Here is a 17,440-nt window from a genome sequence, read left to right on the forward strand (position 1 = left end):
GGTATCTGTAATACAATTGTCTAATATTGTATCATTTAAAGCGAAAATATGAATATCATTCAACAAGAGAATTTGCTTTATTCCCTCGTAATATTTTAAAAGGCTTACAATATTCATATAAATGAATTTTATAATTGGTACATATTTTAAGTTCATACATATGACAGAGGACAGGCTAGGCGCGGATCCGTGGGGGCGCCGAATTGTTCTGCAACTTACTGGGCGGGTTGAATTGATATTCTACCTAGGGGCGCAAAATTGATGTTTGAGCATGAATCTGATTGATTGATTGATTGGTGGTGATTTTTTACCTGATTGCTAAGAAAGCACGAATGCTTGTAAGCAAGCAACCAGAGGACCGACGGCGTAAGGTCCTCTCCGAAGGACCTGGTACTGAGGATTAATGCCTTACCAAAGGGCACTAGCGCACCAAGATCGAATCGAACCCGGGTCACCGGAATACGAATCCCCCGCTCTACCAACTGAGCTATCTCAAGCTCAAATTTTTGACATTTTAATAAGAAATGACAATAGAACATTCTGAACAGTTTTTGCTATCATTAAAAAGATGTGCATCTAACTGAAGAATTAATTTGATTTGATTTGATTTTATTGTTTACTTCTGCAATTACATCATTCGTATAGAATACATTTTCCATAACATAACAAACATAGTATATTGATAATTTTTTGGCATGAATCATAACTAAATGTACTAAAATTATCATTACAAACAAAATTGATCTCATACCAAATTAGTTAACATTTACAATTTGCAGGAGAAGGATTGTCATCATAAGCAGATTGCTTGAAAAAATGACAACCCCAGGTTAAAACTCATTGATTAATATAATACATTAATACAGCAGAATCGATACACAATACATTTTAAGAAAAACAGCAGTAATCTAATTTGAGCATTGAAGATGGAGATGATAAGGATGAAGATGACGGTGAAATGGTGAAGATGAAGGTGATGGAGAGAATGATGATGGTGATGATGCTTTAATGACACAACGACACAGAAATTTTACTTCAAATATTCTGATATCAACATGGATTTAACGTTTGCTTTAAATGAGTAAAGGGACGTGGATCTTTTTATAGATTCTGGTAGAGAGTTCCACAAATCAGGACCATGGTGTCTTATGGATCTCTGCGCAATAAGCAATTTGGGGTTGATTAAATGGAAATTAGAAGAGTTCCGCGTAGGGTATGAATGGATAGATGTGTTCATAGTATAAAAATTGTGAAATGAAGGTGGGAGCATGTTATTTACGTATTTGAACATAAGCAGTAAGCTTTGAAATGAATTTATGTCAAAAATAGTTAGAGTCTTTAGTTTATGGAATAATGGATTTGTGTGTGATAAATATTGCGAATTAGTACAAATTCGAATTGCTTTTTTCTGTAATAAATATATTGTATTAATTTTAGTTTTTGCACACGTTGCCCAAACTATATTGCAGTACGATATATACGGCAATATCAATGAATTGTAGAGTAAAACGAGTGTAGTATGAGGAATTATGTTTTTCATTTTGTAAAGTACACCTACGTTTCTGGAGATGTTAGTAGTTATACAACGTATATGTTCATTCCAATTTAAATTTCCATCTATTGTGACACCTAAAAACTTTGTTTCTTTTTTCCTTTTGAGTGGAATATTATCTATGCTTATGTCGTATGGAAACTCAGTAATATGTGAACTTGTATGCTTAAAATACATAAAGTTTGTTTTGTCTATATTAAGTGATAGCCTATTACATTTAAACCATAAAGATAGTTTAGGTAATTCACGATTAAATGTATCTACTAAAGTTTCTAAGCTAGTGTGTGAACAAAAAATGTTTGTGTCATCGGCAAATAATACAAATGATAATAAAGGCGTTACAGTAGTCAAATCATTAATATATATAAGGAAAAGTAGGGGGCCAAGGATCGATCCTTGTGGAACTCCGCATTTTATTGTCTGAAAATTAGAAGAAATATTATTGTGAGTGACATATTGTTTTCTATCAGTCAAATAACTCTCAAACCATGATAGTGTGATTCCCCGAATTCCATAATTTTCAAGTTTTTTAAGTAAAATCTGGTGGTCAAGAGTGTCGAATGCTTTGCTTAGGTCCATGAATACTCCTATTATGTGTTCTTTATTTGTCATTGCATTTGTAATTTTATCGTATATTTGTATTAAAGCCTGATCAGTTGAATGCCCTTTCCTGAATCCATATTGGTTTGAATTTAGAAACTGAAAAGTATCTAGGAACTTATAAAGTCTTTTGTAAATAATCTTCTCTAATATTTTGGATATGCTGGGGAGAATAGAAATAGGCTTATAATTTGTTATTTCATGTGGATTGTCCTTTTTTTAAACAGGATTTACCTTTGCAATTTTAAGGGGATCTGGACATTTACCGGTGCTGATCGACAGATTAAAAATATGACACAATGGAGTGACAATATAATGTATGATCTGCTTAAGGAGGAAAGTACTAATTCTATCATATCCCTTTGATTTGCTGGATTTGAGATTTTTTGTTATTTCAATTATTTCTTGAACATTTGTGGGGTTAAAGAATAGGGAAGAATTGATGGGTGTGGGAAGAAATTTTGCAAAACTTTGGTTTGGTCTGGCAAGGTTGTTTGCCAAAGAGGGTCCTATGTTAACGAAAAAGGAATTAAAGGTATCAGCTACATCATCTGAATTTATTGCAGCAGCATGAACTGTGAAATTGTCTTTAGGTAATACTTTGGGTTTCTTGCCAATCAAATCATTGATGATCTCCCATGTGGCTTTCATGTTTGATTTAACTTTGTTAAGTTTCTCGGAATAAAACAATTTGCGAGAAGCCCGAATTATATTGGTTAGTCTATTTCTATAAGTTTTATATTTATTTTTGTTTTGAATAGAAGGGTTCTTTAAAAATGTCTTGTATAGTTTATTTCTGGTATGTATGGATCGTAGAATAGCTTTAGTAATCCATGGCATTTTTGCTTTTCTTTTTTTGATAGGTGATAGAGGAAAAATTTTATCGTAATATTTCTGCAATTTTTGGTTAAAATTTGTGTAAGCAATATCTGAATTTGACTCATTAAATACATCTAACCATTCCTCAATCGCAAGATCACTTTTAAACGATTCAATATTTATTGGGGATTCTTTACTATACATTGTAGATTTAGGTGAATTTTCTTTTGAAATATCATTATCACATAATAAGAAAACCGGTAAATGATCAGCTATATCAGATATTATTAGTCCGCTGGAAGTATCTCTGTTTAGTATGTTTGAAAATATGTTGTCGATAAGTGTTGATGAATGGCTATCAATTCTGGTCGGTTGATCTATGTGGGGATAATAACCAAATGAATGCATAGTATGTAGGAATAAATCGTTGTCATTATTTTGGGATAACAGGTCAATGTTAAAGTCACCCATTAGATATATTTGTTTATCTTCTTTTGTTATGGTATGAAGGCATATTTCAAGCTCTTCGCAAAATAAATTTGCATTGCCATGAGGGGGTCTGTAAACTAATCCAATAATTATATTTTTGCCTTTCGGCTTCATGATTTCTAAGAATAGAGTTTCACTTTGTTTTAATGATATTTCTTTTCTTATTTTAAACTGCAAATGTTCATTAATGTAAAATGCTACACCACCTCCTCTTTGATCTTCACGATCTCGCCTTATAAGATTATAGTTTTGCAAGTTGAATATGTTAGGTGAATTATTATGAAGCCATGTTTCCGTGACACCGATAATGGAGAATTTGAAATTATTTAGAGTAAAGAGTAATGATTCCAATGATTCAAAGTTTTTGTTCAAACTTCTGGCATTAACGTGAAGCAAACTGAATTTGTGTTCTGTGTCTCTAAATTTAGAAGTAAAATCTTCAGTTGAGTAATATTTATTACATGATGCATTGTTTGTATTGAAAATAGAAAAAATGTCTATGTCATTACTCGTGAAGAAAAAACGATATTACCAAGATTTTAAGATCGAAGATATGATAACTGATTTGTATGTAAATTTTCTGTGCCGGAACAGTATGATGATGATGATGATGGTGGTGGTGATGATGATGATGATGATGATGGTGGTGGTGATGATGATGATGATGATGATGGTGGTGGTGGTAATGATGATGATGACAATGATAGCAAATCATACGGGAGGTCAATGAAGTCCTAACCTGCGAGCATCTGGCCACCTTAACGTTAACAGAAAGTAGAACCAGAATTGTTGTAATCACAAAAGTGAATAAAGAAATGAAACCTGTCTAAATAATTCTATAAAAATCTATCGATAAACCTTAGTCAAAGAACCAAACATAAATTAAAAAGAATAGTAAAAATCGGAATACATGCAGTGTAAAATTGCGGGTAACAGATCGATTAAATTCAGTACAGGTATTAAAGAGTATTTCTTGTTGGATTACAATTAACGAAATTAAGCAAACATGTGGTGCGAGGCAATTTGATCGTGAAGTGCGAGCTAAAATATACTGACCAGAAAAGGCACCTGTTAATGACTGCGTTTAGTGACTCGTGTATAGGATACATCGAATAATGCGAGTGTGAAGCGCAAGCTAAAAAAGAGATTCCAGCCTTAAAACTGCACATTCTAAGCCTTTTTAAAACAGAAACGGAGAGTACCTTGCTAAACAATAACTGCTAACAACCCCAAAGATCGGGATTTCTCTAATCTAAAATGTTTACTTTAAAAGGGTATTTTATTCCGAAAAAAGGGGTATTTCTCATATTAGAATAATAGTATTTCGATGCTATAGATTTTCTTCTTTTTTTTGGTGGGGGTGCAAGTGCCCCTGCCCCCTCTTATTTAACCTTATTCATTTTCGGATTGACGAACCTCATTTTGTTTTTGGACTCCCGAACCTTTAGAATTACGAACCTTATTTCGTTTTCGGACTAACGAATCTTCGGAATTACGAACCTTCGGGATATTCGAACGTTCCTTGCCTTAGTGAGCAAGCTCACTTGGGTCTGCAGAAAGTTAATCAGTATCACATGCTGAATTTGATCAGGTTCGTAGGAAGTTCCAAGAATCTTTCTGCCAATATCGAATGCAGGATGAGTATATAGGCTTTCTCCAAGGTCTGGTAGATGCGATGCATCTTCACTGGGAGGACCGAAGTGAACTGACCATTGAGTACACCTGGCTTGGTTGAGAGGTCTTATTGAATTAGCCATTCTTCAGCAGAGATGGAGCACCAATCTCTTCGCATAGAGGTGTTCTTGAGTTAGGAGCAAAACTTCGCAGAGCATGCCGCTTATGTGAGACAGATAGCTAGGACTTCAATCACTTTACATGACTTTTCTGAGATTCATGTAGATAGCGTTTTCAGATGATTATTCTTCCATGGTTTGCTGAAACAAGAAAGATAAATCTTGAAAGTAATCATGGTGTCTGTGCAGCATCTCGTAAATTTATTTCCACATATACTATGACAGAAGCTCAGATCCAATCAGAATCATCTTTTCTCATTTGAAAGATTTTCCGACCATTTTCAAAAATTAGCATTTAGCATGTACAATAGGTATTGTCAGGTTTTCGTTTGCACTTGAATAACCACGAACGGAAGGTAATATTTAGGTCCCTTCTGAATGGTCAGGTGGGATTGGGTTTCGGCTTGATCTTGATTACTGTTATCAGTCCGAGAATGAAGACGTCGATGAAAGTTAGGAATTTAAACGTAGCGTCATAGGTTGAGAAGTGATCGGCAATCCAACCTGGACAAAGAAAATACAAAGTAAAATAAGCAATCATGCTAAGCAGAGCCGGATTACTTACACCCAACTTTTCATCAGTTAATTGTATTTTAATCTTTCAACTATCACAGTCCCGGGGAGTGTTTCATTAACATTTTAATCCGACAAGTTGTCAGATCTGACATCTTTCTCTGATGTTGATTGGCTGAGAGGTACTATTACTATGTAACTGTGTCGGATTAAATGGGACTTGTCGGATATAATGTCCGACAGGTCCTTTCATGAAACGCTCCCCTAATGACCTGTTGGACTATCAGTCACATTTAATTAAAAGAAACAGGGGATTTTAACCTTTCTTTTTAAAACATGTCCAATGCTTTGCTGATTTGACTTTACCCGATGCGTTCGAATGATATACTTTCAACCGAGTGGATATGCCTTACCTCCAAAGTAACCACCAACAAACATCCCAAATCCTTGAAAGACTTTATCGACAGAAAATGCGATGTGGAATTTCTCTGGAGACGCTCTGTCCCTCAGAATCAGCGCGCCCAAAATTGCCCTTCCTCCTATCGACATTGCGGAGACACATGACGTCACTAAGATAAGGTAGTAGTTGACGACATAAATATCGCAGAGGAGTGCAACTATGTCCACCACTGTAGCGAAGAGAAATATAGTGACCGGATGGAAACGGTTGTTGGTGAGGACACCTACAGCAACCCTGCTGAAGGTATTCCCTATTGCTGCTGTAAATGTAATGATCAGGGTGTCTCGGATAGAGATTCCTCTCTGGAGTGTATGTGGTACGAGAAAGGAGTGCCAGCCGCTATAGAACACAAAGAAAGTCATGTTGAGACTGATTATCACGTTCAACAGAGGGTCCGAGTAGAAATCTGACTGGCGAATACTGGTGGTGATCCGTGCCAAAGCTCCAGGCTGATAGTCGTTTCCTGGAGGGATATTCAGTTGTAAGGAAGTGAAAGAATACTCGAGTTCTAAGTCGTCGATTAAGAAATATTAGATACGTGTATAGCACTCGAAGTAAAATACCTGATGTTATCTTTCTCATTGTGAACACTTCGAGGAAAATTTCTATTAAAAATAGAACGATTCCCGAGTCCGATAGAAACTTTTCAAGCGAAATTTGAAGCATGATTATTGTCCCAACGGACCCATCAATATCTATGTGAAATTCTAGTGACGCATATATATGTTAAGTGAGGATTTACGTGTATAATGTATCAGAAAATTTGGCAAAGTATGACGAGTTTATAGCAGTCATAACAAAAGTCTGTATTATAATTGCAACCTAACGCTTCTAACAGTCTCAGGGCAGTGCTGATATTTTAGAATAGACAATAACCACTATTGGCCAGATCCAGGATTCCCTACGGTTCATGGGAGGGCCCCTGAAAGAGCCACACCTTTTCTTAATAAAAATCAGAGCCCTCTCACACGGTCAAGTCGCTGAGGGTCATCACATTTGCAACTTCCGTCAGTTATCATGGTTATGTTTTATCATGTTTATAGGCTAAATACATTTCAATCACCTCCTCCGGCGTCTGTGCGCCAAGGGTGCGGTGGGGGCGGGACATGAACTTATGACATGAAATTATGACATTGCCCTACATGATCCTGAGTGCCAATATAATCATATATTTGTCTTGATTTCCTCACCTTTTGTATCCCGACGGATGCAGCTATTACAGTCATGTTTTCCTTTCCCCGTTTCTTCCTCTCCTTGTTCTTCTTCATCTTCTCTATCACTACCAATGGAACTACTCAGAACTTGCCGATAATCACGTTCGATATTCTCATCAGAGTCCAGCTTTATACCAACAGCACAAGGAATAATATGTGCCATCAGTCCACTCATGATAAGCAATCCACCTCTCCAGCCATAAGCTTTACGCAACAGTTCAGCCAAAAATGGTATTAGAACCATACCAGTCCCATATCCAGTCTTTCCAAGACTGAAGAGTAGATTGTAATTGTTTGAAGCAACACGATGTAATGAAATGATAGAACAAACCATTATGACACAATGTCCAAGACCTATCAGAAGAACAAACGATATGTTGAAAAAAAGAAATACTGTATTAAAAGCTTTTGCTGTGTGTTTTTCTGCAAAAGAAATCAAATGGACAGATTTGTGGGATATACACATCATTTTAATTCTAAATCATGTAGCTTAACCCAAGATTACACCAGATTTCTCGCATTTAATGCATATGGTTTTGGCACTATAGTCATGACGTCATGAAGACAGACAAGTAAATTAAGATGAAAGGCCAGACCGTGTGACTACGACATATACCTTGGCAAAGACGAATGTTCAATATTATGTTGAGGGATAAAAAAAAACGGAACCTGAAAATTATTTCAACTCAGGAATGCAGAAATCGTTATACTCGTAGAAGTTTTCAAGCTCACTGTAGCGATTAAATATACATAAATATTTACCAATGAACAATGGCATGAAAACGTAACGCCAGTGTTTGCTGCAAGCCACTTACAGTGCTTCTAAAATCGTAAAACAGTGAAAACGTTTCAAATGTAGCATATTGTAATCAAGCTCTGTTGAAACCGTTTTTCGGTCACCCTTTAGCAGAAGATGATGATGTGTTGGGATAAAGGGAGACAAGTATTTTGGAAGAGTGGATAAAGATCAAGAGGAAGATAAAGACAAAAACCATACTGATTGAAAGAGGGAGATTACCTGTAATTGAAAGAAATATTGCCATTTGAGCGTTGGTGGTTGCCATGGATGTTAACGCCACTCCTACTGGAGTTAGACACGCCCCAGACACAAGGAGGAAACGACGGATTGAACGACGTTGGTAGAGGGCAGCAATTATTGGAGCTGTAAAGATGGTCAACATCAGTATTTCAAATGTGTATGTGACTTTTGATATTACTGATGATAAATATAATCACGGGTATATATCCGTGACGTCTTTTTTTTAACCAGTGCATACCTAGTTATCAATAATGCGTATATCATTTCCATTTATTGAATGCAGGGTAAAGGGGCATTGCTCACGGGCAAAGGCGCCATGGCCGGTAATCGAACCCCGGACTTTCCACGGATAGCCAGGTGCATAAGACCATTCGGCCACGGTATCTCATGCAATTGAAGGTAGGGGGATGAACAAATAGACCCCTCCCCCGAACAAGAGGCGTGACGCAAGGATTTACCCCAATGAATAAGATACATGTGTACATCAACAATAAGGGCAAATACAATGGAAATCTCTAAATGACAGAGACATACAAAATGATACTGAAATCGAGGAATTTGTCGCACGATTTCGGCGGATTTTGATGTCGTTTTCAGGATGAATGAAACAAATGCTAAGTGGATTGATGGAGGGTACCCCTGTTGCACCCACAAAGGTAATAACGCCCACCGTTTCCGACCTCAAATGTAATAACACTTTACCCACAAATGTAATAACGCCCACAAATGTAATAACACTTTACCCACAAATGTAATAACGCCCACAAATGTAATAACACTTTACCCACAAATGTAATAATTTCACCCACAAATGTAATAATGCACTTTACCCACAAATGTAATAATTTTTGATCGTCCACAAATGTAATAATGACTTTACCCACAAATGTTATAAATTTGAAGGGCTTTTTGGCAAATCCGTTCTAAACCAAAATTCTATAGTAATGCGTGCATATAGCACAAAAGTGCAGTCTCTTTTCCTGACCCAGTTTTAGATGTCTCCTCTTTTTTCCCTTTCTTAAAGTCAAGGCTTTAACAAATGTAAAATATTCTATCACATGCATAATAGCTTGATAAAAGATATAGTGTGATGCTTTGCGACCAATCATCCAAGGTTAGTTACAAGATATTGTGGGCGGTTAGAGATGAAAAAAAACCCACAAGTATTGTAATATATTATATCGTGTGTACATCCAACGCGCGTCTGATTCAGTTGATGAATAATAGTTGCTATAGTAATACAACTTCCAATAGTTGATATGTATATATGTGTGTATACCCACACAAATATATTCAAATATAGTAGTTTGTAAGTTATGATTAAGTAGAAAACTGCAAGAAAATATATTTCTAAAAATCGTTTCGCTATTGAGCGGTGCCATGCAGTTATTACATTTTATAATACATCCGAAAGGTTTTGCATGAATGACAAAAGTCTTCTAGGTGAATATTTATTTCAGAACATCGTGCGACAATAAAACAAGATAGCAACTAAAATTCTGCATAAAGATAATATGGAGATCGATTGTAGACTTTCTTCCAGACAAAATTATTTCAAGAATAAAAAACAATAAAAACCCAACCCCCAACCACGAATCTTAGAACCAACAATCCTCCAAATTAAGACCAAGTAGAAAAGCACATGTTTAGAGCGTTGTCTCTATTCAAGACCAAGTCATTTAGAAATTAATTTAAAAATCTTAAAAAACATAAGACTTCGTCATATTCTTATTCCTGTTGAATAACTTGAGTATTATGCTTTGACCTTCGTCTAGACCCAGTTATTTGTAAGATAAACAAATATTGAAAAAAAAACAAAGCTAACAACAATCTTTAAAATTAAACCCAGTTTAAATGCTTGGGCTTAGAGAGTTGTCTTTACCCCACCTCTAGTTCTCTTAAAAATACAAATTAAGCAAGAGATTAATCTTAAAACTTGGACACCAGCATCTCCCAAACTATAAAAACCCTGTGATAACGCATCCCACAAAAACGACAAATTAATAAAAGGCGTAAATATTCAGATCTGAATGGTACACCCCTTAAAAACCCAAAATAACAACAACAACGTCATTCTAAATCAATGATATTGTGGCGTCTTTGTTAATATTGTTTGTCTGTTTTTATCGTTTCTAATAATTTCCTATTTTGAAATAACTGGGTCTAGACCAAAGACTACACCATATTTAAAGACGTTTGTCCCCTGGAAAGATCAAACCTCAAGATGTTGATGGACGTGAATCCACCGACGGGACAGCCTAACCCCGTAACTCTGGTACGGGTGTGGAGGGGGCTCTTCTTTCTTTGCCTGTCTCTCTTTCAGTCATTTCAAATCAGTTTTTTTCCTATCTTATCACTTCTTGATCACATAAATCCCCTCTCTCTATCTTTACTTTACGGGTCAATATAACCCAAGAAAATATATCTTAGGCCACTGAGATTATTGGAATTGTAACTAATAAAAAAGAAATGCTGAATATATATATTAGAAATGGTGCTTAGTACACTGAATATTTAAAGTACCGAAGAACTTATCAAAAAACGTTATTCCCTCTTGATAGAATGATTTTCTTTTATATAATATCACATAGATCGTCGATCAACAACCTTATCGTCTTCGGGAAGTAATCCCCATATTGTGTGCTGATATCTTATTCCTCAGTTTGTTTGTTTTATATGTATTTAAAGGTTTTGTTTCGGGTTTTTTCATAGAAAAAAAGGAATGAATACACAAGAAATAATAATAAAAAAGAAGTAATAAATATAATACTAAATAAAATTTTTACCCTACTTCTCATACAGTGGGTGGCAAAAATAGTGAATCATGACTTATTGCCAAATAAATACATGGAATGTAATTGTTATCCCCTCTTGTTAGAATGTTTTTCGTTTATATACTTTATCATAGATGGCCGATCAACAACCTTATCGTTTTCGGGAAGTAATTCCCTGTTGTTTACTGATATCTTATTTCTCAGTTTTTCATATGTATTTAAATGTTTTGTTATTCGTGTTTTTTTCATAGAAAAAAGGAAGGAATATACAAGAATTTTTTTTTAATGGTTGCAGGGTCTTTGTTTTGTTGTTGTTATTGTGGTGTTTTTAATGATTTTCATAACTGGGTCTGACAGAAAGACTACGCTATATTTCCATGTTATTCAACATTAATATGATCGTGGGTGTTTCTTTTTATGATTATTATAATTTTTGAAATAACCGGGTCTGGAAAAAAAACTTTGCATTTATATTATGATTTTTTAAACAACCGGGTCTGAAATAAAGACTTTGGATTTATATTATAATTTTTGAAACAACTGGGTCTGGAAAAAAGACTTTGGACTTATATTACAATTTTTTAAACAACCGGGTCTGGAAAAAAGACTTTGGACTCACATGTATATTATAGTTTTTGAAACAACCGGGTCTGTAAAAAAGACTTTGGACTAATATTATAATTTTTGAAACAACCGGGTCTGGGGAAAAAGACTTTGTACTTAAGTTATAATTTTTGAAACAACCGGATATGGAGAAAAGACTTTGGGCTTATATTATTATTTTTTAAACAACCGGGTCTGGAATAAAGACTTTGGATTTATATTATAATTTTTGAAACAACCGGGTCTGGAATAAAGACTTTGGACTCACATGTATATTATAGTTTTTGAAACAACCGGGTCTGTAAAAAAGACTTTGGACTAATATTATAATTTTTGAAACAACCGGGTCTGGGGAAAAAGACTTTGTACTTAAGTTATAATTTTTGAAACAACCGGATATGGAGAAAAGACTTAGGGCTTATATTATTATTTTTTAAACAACCGGGTCTGGAATAAAAACTTTGGATTTATATTATAATTTTTGAAACAACCGCGTCTGGAATAAAGACTTTGGATTTATATCATGATTTTTTAAACAACCGGGTATGGAGAAAAGACTTTGGGCTCATATTATTATTTTTTAAACAACCGGGTCTGGAATAAAGACTTTGGATTTATATTATAATTTTTGAAACAACCGGGTATGGAATAAAGACTTTGGATTTATATTATAATTTTTGAAACAACTGGGTCTGGAAAAAAGACTTTGGACTTATATTACAATTTTTTAAACAACCGGGTCTGGAAAAAAGACTTTGGACTCACATGTATATTATAGTTTTTGAAACAACCTGGTCTGTAAAAAAGACTTTGGACTAATATTATAAATTTTGAAACAACCGGGTCTGGGAAAAAGACTTTGTACTTAAGTTATAATTTTTGAAACAACCGGGTTTGGAAAAAAGACTTTGGTCTCATATTATTATTTTTTAAACAAACGGGTCTGGAATAAAGACTTTGGATATATATCATGATTTTTTAAACAACCAGGTATGGAGAAAAGACTTTGGACTTATATTATTATTTTTTAAACAACCAGGTCTGGAATAAAGACTTTGGGCTCATATTATTATTTTTTAAACAACCGGGTCTGGAATAAAGACTTTAGATTTTATATTACAATTTTTTTAAACAACCGGGTCTGGAATAAAGACTTTGGACTTATATTATAATTTGTTAATTATTCGGGTCAAGAAAAGAGACTGCACTTTTGTGCTATATGACCGCATTACTATAGGATTTTAGTTTAAAACGGATTTGCCACAAATTCCTTCAAATATATAACATGTGTGGGTAAAGTCATTATTACATTTGTGGGCGATCAAATATTTATTACATTTGTGGGTAAAGTGCATTATTACATTTGTGGGTACAGTGTTATTACATTTGTGGGCGTTATTACATTTGTGGGTAAAGTGTTATTACATTTGTGGGCGTTATTACATTTGTGGGTGTAACAGCCCCCTCCCCCCACACACACATTTACGTAGGGATTGCAAGGTCTTATTTATCATGCACACCAAATTTCCATATAAAGTATTGTAGAATTACCCTGGTCAATTTTACTCACATAAACAGACTTGCCTATTTTCATTTCTGGGGTAACCACCCAATTTACTTCAAGCGGATAGGCTGCGGACATACTTGCTTGAATAAGATTATTTTGATCACATGAATCCCCATCATAGACGTCGGCAAGCTATATAAGACCAATCACGACATTTAGTCCAGTCATTTTAAATTTTCACTTGGAACAAATTGCAACAGAATTTACTTCAATGCAGAACATTTATTTGAGGTCCGTAGAAGACCATACTAAAAGTCCCAGAAAATTCGAATGGGGAAAGTGTTCTAATTTGCATAAACATAATGGACGTAATTTTGGTCATATTCGCTCATTAAGTTTACGTAGCAGACGACGCTAGTGTATACTATGTACTCAGACCCGATTACAAATCATATCAATTCCGGCCTCTATATACTATAAACATTGGCTTCCTCAAACTATCGCTATATCATAAATATCAGTAAGCAAATGTTTGTACTACAAGAACATTGCTACTATTTACATTAAATGCATAAATTCGATTCTGTTTAGACTGTATTAATTGTTTAACATGAAAAGGGCCTATATAGGCACGGAGACTATCTAATTCTAGTCACGTGACGTTGTACACCAAAATAATGACATTTGCTGCTTGCTCGATCTCAGAGTTCAAGAGAAAAATAAGTTGTAGCTAATATTAGACCTGCCACATCCTATTTATACTAGTATTAAACTATATAGCGAAGTCACACTTTTTCCGTATTTTGCCAATTTATGGGAAAATCTGTGAATTTTGAGCCCCTAAAGAGGAAAGGGGTTGATGCGCTGACAGACTAAACCTACTCATCTTTAAGTTTCAAATAATAAAAGTGACATAACCATATAGCAGAAATGCCTTTTGCCTGAATAGCGGGGGGGGGGGGTCAAAAACTGCGATAAGGAAAATAAGCAAAAAAGGGTGGAGAGACTTCGGGAACCCCTGAGGGGGTAGGCTTTGCTCAGCACTTCTTTGCTGTAGTTGATAGAGGATAATCTCAATGAAAGAGGTTTGCCATAGAGCAGAAAGAACGTTTTGCCTCAATAGGGGCTCCAAATTGGCAGATTTTCCCCATATATTATAAATAAAATAAGGAGGATAAAATAGCAAAATGGGTGGGGAGACTTAGGGAACCCCTAAGGGGTAGGCTTTGCCGAGCCAGCACTTTTTTATATGTAGCTGATAAAGGAAAATCTTCTCTTTTTTTTATCGCCAAGTTGTTACGAAACAATAAAAATGGTTTGCTATGTATAAACAAAAACATTTTTGCATCAATGAGGGCTCTGAATTGATAGATTTTTCCATAAATAGGCAAAATATAGAATTTTACAAGAAATGGGTAAAATACGCAAAAGGGGTGGGTGATTTCAGCAGCCCCCTAAATGATGTAGGATTGATTTGCCAGCAGCACTTCTTTTTACGTAGCTGATAGAGGAAAATCTAATATTGTTATCTCCAAGTGGTTACAAAGAACAAGTGATCTACTGCAAAGGGAAACGCCTTTTACCTCAATGGGGCTCCAAAATTTTTCCATACATTGGCAAAATATGGAAAAGGGGTGATTGACTTTAGCAAACCCCGTAGGTTATAGATTTTGCTGTGCCAGCACTTCTTTAATTTTAGCTGATAGAAGAAAATCTATTTTCATCCCCAAGTGCTTACAAAACAATTAAATCGGTTTACTGCAAAGGGGAAACGCCTATTGCCTCAATGGGGCTAAAAATTGCGAATTTTCCGAGAAATGAGCAAAATACCAAAAGGGGTTGGTGACTTCGGCATATCCCTGAGGGGGCAGGATTTGCTGTGCCATCACTTCTTTATATGTAGCTGATAGAGAAAAGCCTGCTCTTTTGCCTCCAAGTAATTTCAAGACAATAAAAGTGTTTTCTTTGTAGCAAAACACCGCTTTGTCACATTGGGGGCTCCAAAAAGCACGATATTTTTAATAGTTGAGCTCCGGAAAAGGGGTTTTACTTTGACAAGCTATTGCGGGACTATGCTTTGATGTTCTTGAACGTAATTGCATGCAGCATGCAGAGCAATGCATCCTCTAACCTTTTCCAAGAGAGTTTATTAACATAAAAGTTGGTTTAATATGTAGAAAAGGCCCTTTGCCCACATATCAAGTCATATACACCTTTCTATCGCTACACGTCATTGTATTTACGCGTGTTAGTCAACACCGACAGAGGCGAGGCAAGACCGATTTAATCTATTGTACTATCTTCAAAGACATGCCAGCGATCACGTTGTAGTCGATATCAGAAGTGTGACTAAGACACGGAGGATGGTGTTTGGTGTCACTTTATCGCAATATCGCATACTACATTCAGATGTATTTGCCCTTATTCTAAGCAAGTTAAGACATTATTACTGTTTTGAAGCATATCAATTTTCTCGTTGATACATCGCCTTTCTTTTTCGAATGCTGATATTTTACATTAGCTGTTGATGCTAATGATCAAACAAAAAGATATCAACGCACATACAAATTTTTGACCGAAAACACGGAAATTTGGCATAAATTCTCACATTTTTCGAAAAATATTAACCGGACAGTCCCGGAAACGATTGCAATCGATTTTTGATATCTTAATCATAGTGGATTGCGTATTCATTTCAAGATTTTTCCATTATCTGTACAAAAAATATTAAGGAGAAGGCATATCAATTAATTTTGGCAGCCATCTTGGATTTATGCAAATTAGATGCCTTTCCCCTATTCGGAAAGTTTGGGACTTTTAGTATGTTGTACTAGGGACCTCACAGAAATGCATAATTATTAAAAAAAATTCTGTTGCAATTTGTTCCAAGTTTGGTCATGATTTGGACTAAAATGACTGGGCTAATTGTGCCTTTTCCAGTTTCTTTTAAATACAATTGTGCTAAAAAGTTAGTGAACGTCTGTATACCGAGTGTTCTATGCAGACAACAACACTATGTTCGGGGAGCCCAGGGAAACAAACGAATATCGAATCATCTGACTTCACAATTGAATACCAAAAACATGGCAGAAATTGTACACTGGCGGAGTTCACTAACCATTGGGCACCACTGTATGTAACTCCCATGTACGAAATGGTGAGGCACTCGTGTTATTGTACAGTATAGTTTTACGAAAGGGGTGGGGTATTTTACTTATCTTCAGGTTGTCGTTTAGGTGTTCCACGTATACTGTCTTATGGAGGAGCCCAGGTGTGAATTGAGATGATCTAACATGTCATGCGCGAAGCGCACAGGGAAAGGGTTACCATATTCATCTTTCCCCGGTCGCCCCTTCCGAGTGGGAACGTCCGTGCATTTAAAATATAAAAAAATCAGTTTCGTTAATGTGTTATCTTATCAAAACGGATTACATATTTATTCTCACCTGGAAAACTGCTGAATGCACTCAGAAGACCAAGAGCGATTCCTATATCGGTTGGTGTCGTTCTAAGACTTCGGTTGATGTCTTCCAAGTAAATACCCATAGTCTTGATAATTCCCACATGGCCACAGGTTCTTAGAAATGTTACTAACACTATTAGAAAACTCTCAGAAGTTACCATCGCGTGAAAGTTACCAGCCATGTTAAAAGAGGCACTGCAAATTTAAAAACCTTGTTTTGATCGATAAGTAACACAACAAATTAACCTGAAGAATGTGTGATATCACTGTCGCGTGTAGCACATTATATCATTGATAAACCAACAATCCGTTGAAAAAATGTTAATAGCAGAAGAAACATACCAACAAGATCTTGAACTGCGTCATATAAATAATGCGTGTTAAACGCACGATGGTACTGCGTGGTCGATGCACGTAGCCAGCGTCCTACCATATAAAGTAACAATAGAAAAAAAATACTCTACAATATTCTTACAAACCCCCAAAATCAGAGTTTGCAATGTACAGTGATGTGTATGAATGGACTTGAACAATAAAAAACAGAATTCGTATATATCAAAATTTTACTCTTGCGATAAAAAGCCGCCGACAATATAAATAGCACAATTTGGCAG

At 35.5% G+C, this 17,440-nt stretch overlaps 1 protein-coding gene across 1 annotated transcript; it reads right to left on the reverse strand.

The window, feature by feature from the left end:
* Positions 1-3,879: 3,879 nt before the first annotated feature.
* On the reverse strand, positions 3,880-17,114 carry LOC121431401 (monocarboxylate transporter 13-like). The gene is made up of 5 exons (XM_041628966.1): positions 16,810-17,114; positions 8,459-8,602; positions 7,417-7,794; positions 6,180-6,689; positions 3,880-5,757 (listed from the first exon to the last, which is right to left on the reverse strand). Exons 1-5 carry the CDS (start codon positions 17,006-17,008, stop codon positions 5,636-5,638), a joined length of 1,353 nt encoding a protein of 450 aa, XP_041484900.1. The 5' UTR covers positions 17,009-17,114; the 3' UTR covers positions 3,880-5,635.
* Positions 17,115-17,440: the final 326 nt, after the last annotated feature.

Source organism: Lytechinus variegatus, chromosome 17, assembly GCF_018143015.1.
Source record: "Lytechinus variegatus isolate NC3 chromosome 17, Lvar_3.0, whole genome shotgun sequence".
NCBI classification, from domain to species: domain Eukaryota; kingdom Metazoa; phylum Echinodermata; class Echinoidea; order Temnopleuroida; family Toxopneustidae; genus Lytechinus; species Lytechinus variegatus.

What these genes read in the sequence shown, in the direction of transcription:
- LOC121431401 (XM_041628966.1), bottom strand. Translation starts at nt 17,008, where the DNA reads ATGGCTGGTAACTTTCACGCGATGGTAACTTCTGAGAGTTTTCTAATA. An exon ending in AATATTTCTTTCAATTACAG is followed by an intron (nt 7,795 to 8,458) that starts GTAATCTCCCTC and finishes TTCTTCTGATAG; the next exon opens with GTCTTGGACATTGTGTCATA. An exon ending in TGTTGGTGGTTACTTTGGAG is followed by an intron (nt 5,758 to 6,179) that starts GTAAGGCATATC and finishes TTCTTTGTCCAG; the next exon opens with GTTGGATTGCCGATCACTTC.